The sequence below is a fragment of the Miniopterus natalensis genome, chromosome 10 (genome assembly GCF_054644295.1).
Source record: "Miniopterus natalensis isolate mMinNat1 chromosome 10, mMinNat1.hap1, whole genome shotgun sequence".
In the NCBI taxonomy this organism is placed as follows: Eukaryota; Metazoa; Chordata; class Mammalia; order Chiroptera; family Miniopteridae; genus Miniopterus; species Miniopterus natalensis.
This window is the reverse complement of record NC_142090.1, coordinates 63,439,864-63,445,863: the sequence shown is the minus strand read 5'-3', so window position 1 is coordinate 63,445,863 and position 6,000 is coordinate 63,439,864. Positions and strand designations below refer to the sequence as shown.

Here is a 6,000-nt window from a genome sequence, read left to right as displayed (position 1 = left end):
ATCACGAGCCCATTTGGATAGCTGGACATAACATCAACACTCCACTGCTCCGTAAAGCTTTTCGCCCCCTTATCCTGAATCTAAACATATATAAAAAGAGTAAAAAATAAACTTTTTTTTTTTTTTTTGGCTACAGCTTTCATTGCAAGAAATAGGCAACTTTCTTTGAGGGCATTTCACCAAACTTAAAAATAACTTGTTCCCACAAGTAGTTCTTAGGTGTAAAATAATCACGTGGGAATGATGTTTTCTCTATTTAAGGTGCTCGGAGCTGGGAGCATTACAAAGACTTGGAACTTAAGACATCTAGCTTCTTACCTTGTGCTGGAAAGTGTGTAAATTAAATGTCGGGAGGAAAGCAGGCTGTGGAAATCTGATCCAGTTAGCCTCCCAACAGCCCCCGAGATACAGGCTGGGAACTCGGGGAGCACCAAAGGCTGCCTTCACCCTGCCCGGAACTCATCTCTGTCGGGTAAGATGCCAGCCACCCAGTCTTTCCAAAAACATATGTGAACTGTTCCACTTTTACTAATAACTTTATTTAAATAAGACACAGGAACTTCTATACTGAAAAAATACAAAACAAAAGCCACATTTCCTTGTGTAAAGCCATATCGATGGTAACTCCAATACTGTTCAGCGCAGTGGCTAGAATCAAACAGTACAACTATATACAAAATTTAAACAATTTCTGACAAATTTCTACAGCTGGATGTAGGATACATTTGAGCTCAACAACTTCTGGGAAATTTACATGGCAAAGCATAAGCTTCAACACATTTGGTTCAAAACTTTAATATATGCTAAGAACAAATGTACAACACAATTAATATTCAGTTTCTCATGAGAAAATAAAAGCACATGTCACTATAAATATCGTACATCAGATTTCATCACCAGAAAAAGCATATTCAGTCCATCTTTCAGAAATTGATATTGATACTATTGCATCTTATTTGGACAAAAGCAGAGCATAAGATCAACACATATGTAATGCTAAACCAGAGAGCAGAAGTTAATGGAGCTCATATTTATCTTACGGAGCTAATAATTTTCTCCCTTTAACCATAATCTACAAAATATAGTATTTTCATCAAGGCCTGAGATTATTAGGGTTAAAGGTGTCTGCTGCTGAAGAGATTGTTTTAAAAGGTTCCCCTGTGAAAATGGCAAAAGTAAACGGAGTCCTTTTCCATGACAGCCTCCTACAACGTAACACTGACTAACTTAAAGGGGCCAGGGCGCCCCTTCAGGAGAGAATATTACTGTGAACTTTGGTGGAAAGATAACTGGGATCATGACAGATACACAGAATACATACACACACAAACATATACACACAGATGCCATTTCTTTAAAAAAATTTAAAAAATCAATGGTGTTGCTTTCGTCTTAATCGTCTCCTCCTTCTTCAACCTCCCTAAAAAATAACACCCCAGGAATGACTGAAGGGAACTGAAAGGTTCCTGTAGCTGTAGGCATCTTGTTCCCCTAATTCTTGAGAAAACTGCATTACACGTTAGGTGCAGATGGAAGCTACTCTATGTTTGATTGAACTGAAAGCAATGAAATAAAAATACAAAAACTTCCCTTTGCTTTTGGATGCTCTCTTTGTGCAGCAGAAAACGTCGCCTGAAAGTTGGGCTCTTCCACCGACCAATCGGGAGCCTCTAGGGCTCTCTCCACGCTTCCTTGAGAAGTTAGGCCCTAAGTCTGCAAGGTCAAGGCTACTTACCGGGGCTTTTACTGTACTCTGCACGACCAAAATATTAACAGCAGTATTCACGATGTTAATGTGAGAGGCTTCAATGAGACAGCTTCCAACTACTGCTTCTGTAAGTCACCAGCTAACCTGCCCACTTCTGCTGCATTAATTCTGAGACCTACCCATTCCCTCTCTAGGTGAATGTAATGTGTGCACCTCAACTGCTTGAGAAAGACAACAAGCGAAGGTGTGTCCCTTTTAAACCTGTGGAATAAAGACTTTCCAAAAGGGAAATGAGACATTGATATGCCTCTAGATAAAACAGTAGCATTTCCTGACCTCGATGGCCAGCATAAACAAAAAAATCTCAACTATCCTCTCTGAAGCTTCACTCATTCTGCATTTAAACCTAGACATTCTTGTCTCTCAATCCCATCACACGCACTGTGGAATGTCTGTGCACAGCCTGGTACTGGACACTTTATATGCGACACTGAGCAGTCACTAGCTGAGCAACACCTGAACTTGTAAAAAAAAAAAAAAAAAAAAAAAAGCCACGTTTACACATGTTGAGACAATGAAGCAACAGCTGTTTTACTGGTAACCATGTGACAAGAGTGACGTCAGACACCCCGGATTTGCTGGTTCTTCTCATGCTCCCCCATGTCCAGGATTACCGTCCTCCTAGGGTTGAATGCACTTCTTATTCGAATGTGGAATGTAATGAGGAAAGGGAAATGCATAAAACAAGGAAAGGCAAAGAGTGATGTTCCCTCTTTAGCTTTTTAGCTGTGAAATACTTAATATCCCAATATGACATACATTCCAAGTTACCTGAGTTTAGACTTCAACTGAAGTACCTGAAGCTAGGCCATAGGGTGGGCACTGTGCAACTGTTGTGGCCATTTATTTTGTTTTCTTTTTTGCATTGTATGTATTACAGAAGTTAGAAACAAACACCTGGATCAATTGTAAACATAATCCTGAAGTACAGTATTTTCCATAGGACAAAACACAGCAAGACATTTTCTATTTAGACAGGCAACTTTTTGATAATAGAGCTTATTTATACTGAAGAATTTGGAACAAAACACAGGACACAGTACTAATCTGTCAAACAAACTATGAAATGCATAGTCTCCACTTAAAATGCTCAATGACACACACATTTTGCAAGCATTACTGCTTTCCACAAAACTGCTGAATAGGAGTTCCGTCCCTGCCAAGATCAGTGTTAAGAGATACTTTACGATGCTGATAAGTAGCTTGGTGGTGGTGGTGGTGGTCGGAAAGTTTTGTCACTCCATGCAGGTAGACGTCTGAGATCTAGTTCCTAATCCATGGAAGGTCAGGCGGAGGCCAGCTCCCCTTTGCGTTAGATGACCACATAGTTCTGAGCAGAGATGTGCTCCTCACCCTGCAGGTCCTGCAGGAGCTGCTGTGGCTGCTGGGATGGCTGCTGGACAGAGGCCTCCGTGGAGCCCGCCATGCTGGTGTCATCAGAGAGAGACGCAAAGGAAACCCGGGAGGAGAGCTGCTCCACGGTCAGGGTTGCCAGGGCTGAGCTCTGGCCAGAGTTGGGAGAGTTCTTGAGCATCAGGTCGGAGGCAGGTAAGAGAGGGCCTAGGAGTTTTACAGGACAGAAAGCTGATCCAGTTGGGATAAAATTAACCTTGTTTTTGTCAGGACATGAAAAGAGAGGGGCTGAGAGAGGCTGACGAGACCTAGAACCATAAAACAAAAGGAGGTTTATTTACAATCACGAAAAAGGTAAGCACTTTCTGACTTAATTGGAGTTCTCTAAAACGGCTAAAATGTGAATGGCAGGGAGTGAGTTAAGTGTACACAGAGGGGTAAACATCTTCCATAGCACACGTCAGCTGGCAGATACTGATGTACACAGCACTGAAGTGACATTTAGACGGAAGGACTGGGCAGACAAATCTTTCCAGAGATCCTTTGTTTGCTACCAAGTATTTAGAAACGTGGAAACACCTCTCACATTAGAGCTGAAGATCAGACTAAGTTAGAATGACCCTTTTTGTTAAGAAAAAGTACACAGGGAGAGGGATTACCCCATTGTATATTTGGTTTTAAGCATTTCCTTTTTCTGCATCTCTATACATACTTCTACTAACAAAGATCAAAGGGGAAAAAAGTCTCAGCAGCTTCTTGAAGAGCCAGTCAGCCCAACAGAGCAGGGTCCACGAGCCCTTCCTCTCCTCCCACGCCCAGTAACTAGCCATCCTCTCCTACAAGGCCCGTCTGCACCCTTCTGTGTGCAAGAGCACAGCAGCCGCCACTGGGCACCTGCACTGGGGCAAGGGGATGAGTGAGCCCAAGAGCCACACAGTTTGTTTTTCAACTGTTCTGCCAAGTATTTACAGCATGAACCCTCTTTCCTTTAATTTCTAATTTATACATATTGAAGTTTCAAAAAGAAAAAAATCTGGAAACACAAAGTCCAGTGCCTGTCCACATGCTAGACGTGTCCAGAGGGAAGCAGACTGGCCTCCTCCTGGCTGGCGGGGTCACTGTCGGGCTAGCTACACGTGGGTATGCACTGTGCTGCGAAGTGTCTTTGTGTCTAAATCAATACAGCCTCTGAAGGGAAAGTTCTCAATGATTAAAAATAGACCTTTTAGCCGGTGAGGATGCATTTCCCAGTTTCTCTGTATTAGCTTCCCCTATTCCCAGCAAACAGGCTCTGACTCTCCTTTAATAAGATCTCTTCTGCCGACTCAATTCTCTTTTCATAATTGTGAAACACATTATCAGCTGGATGGAGTAGTTGATTCATCCGTAATCAACTGGTCTCAGTAAGAAGCTTTACAGCTTTGTAGATCCCAGCTGACAGAAAAGACATTACTTACGCCATTTCCTCAAAGACCTTCACTCGCTCACATCCCTCTGGGGGCTCCCGTTTGAACATGTAGCTGTTGTTTGGTTTGGGAGATGAAGCATACTTGGGTAACGGTGAGCTACTCCCACTGTCTGTAAATTTAAAGCAGTTATATTAACTAGTGATTGAAAGCTCTTTTCAATTAAATTTGATTTCCAAACAAGCAGCCTTTTGCACAATGTATCCACTACGGCCCCTCTGCTTCCACCACAGAGCTTCCTTTATTGCAAAGCTATTTCTAACACCCTTGTGTAGTGCACTTCTTATAAAGAAAAGCTTCCATGCAACAGTAATCTGTCACACCACCAAACAGAAAAGGATGCTATTTGGGTCCAGAAGACTGCATTCTGAATAAAGCAGAGCTGTAGTCCTGAAAACAAATACATTATTATGTATTTCAAAATGTAAATGAATGGCGTAATATGTGTAAGTCATACAGAAGAATTACAAGAGATTGTAATACAGGGCTCTCTATGTTTTCTCACTCTTCAACCAATGTAATTGGAAATTTTAGTATGTGGCGTAATCTTCACTAGCTCTTTGCAGAAATGTTACTTTTACTAAACATCATGAAAAATATGTAATGTGGAGGGGAAAAAGCAGGTTTATAACACAATGTCTTTTTCCCTCGACCCACCATGAAACAGTAATTTGCTCAGGATTTTGCATTGAAAATGTCTGTATTAAAAGTACTTGCTTAGCACAATTTGTATTTTCGCTACTGGAAGCACGAGAAATCTAAAAGCATCTCTACCTAACATGTTTTCTTCATATTTTTGACCAAAAAGAAAATGGTCTTATTCATGAAAAGCCATAAAACCTATATGTAATTTCTCCCTTTCCTACCTGGCAAAGAATTTTGGAAATTCAAACCCTCAGAAATGTGTCATTATCTCCACAAGATGCCAAGCTGTAAAGTCAGTAACATGCTTGTATAAATACAACAGTCCTATTTAAACAAATTCTGACTTAATGCAAACCAATCCCTACTGCTAAACTACTAAGCACATGACCTACTGAAATGTATTATTTTCATACATATTTTGAAAGACAGCATTTGCACCATAATTACATTTGTCACAATTTTGATAGGTTGCTTTAGTTTAGGATACAGAACACAGTGTAACATTCAGAATCTGAGTAAGAGGGATGTTTTTATCATTATTAATGAAGTATAGCACATGCTCAGAAACTAGACCCTTCAGGCACACTTATAGTGTATTTAGTGGATGAGTCAAAGAACTTCTATGTTAGTCCTGGGAACAAAGATGTGTGCTTATATTTGGATAGGCTATATCTTTGGCTGGGAAATCATTGCCTGAAAAATACCAAGGCCACACTACTGAGAAACCTAGAAAAGCACAGTTTCTCCATCACTATTGTTATGTATGTC

At 40.8% G+C, this 6,000-nt stretch overlaps 1 protein-coding gene across 3 annotated transcripts in view; it reads right to left on the bottom strand.

Annotated features, from left to right (window-relative positions):
* Positions 1 to 517: 517 nt before the first annotated feature.
* The window catches only part of GLCCI1 (glucocorticoid induced 1), an 81,386-nt gene continuing 75,903 nt past the window's right edge, over positions 518 to 6,000 (bottom strand). For all 3 annotated transcript variants that reach the window (XM_087821180.1, XM_087821178.1, XM_087821179.1), the window contains 2 exons: positions 4,579 to 4,699; positions 518 to 3,429 (listed from right to left, as the gene is read on the bottom strand). In XM_087821180.1, coding sequence (XP_087677306.1) covers positions 3,081 to 3,429; positions 4,579 to 4,699 — 470 coding nt within the window. In that variant the 3' untranslated portion in view covers positions 518 to 3,080. The remainder of the gene's footprint in view (positions 3,430 to 4,578; positions 4,700 to 6,000) is intronic.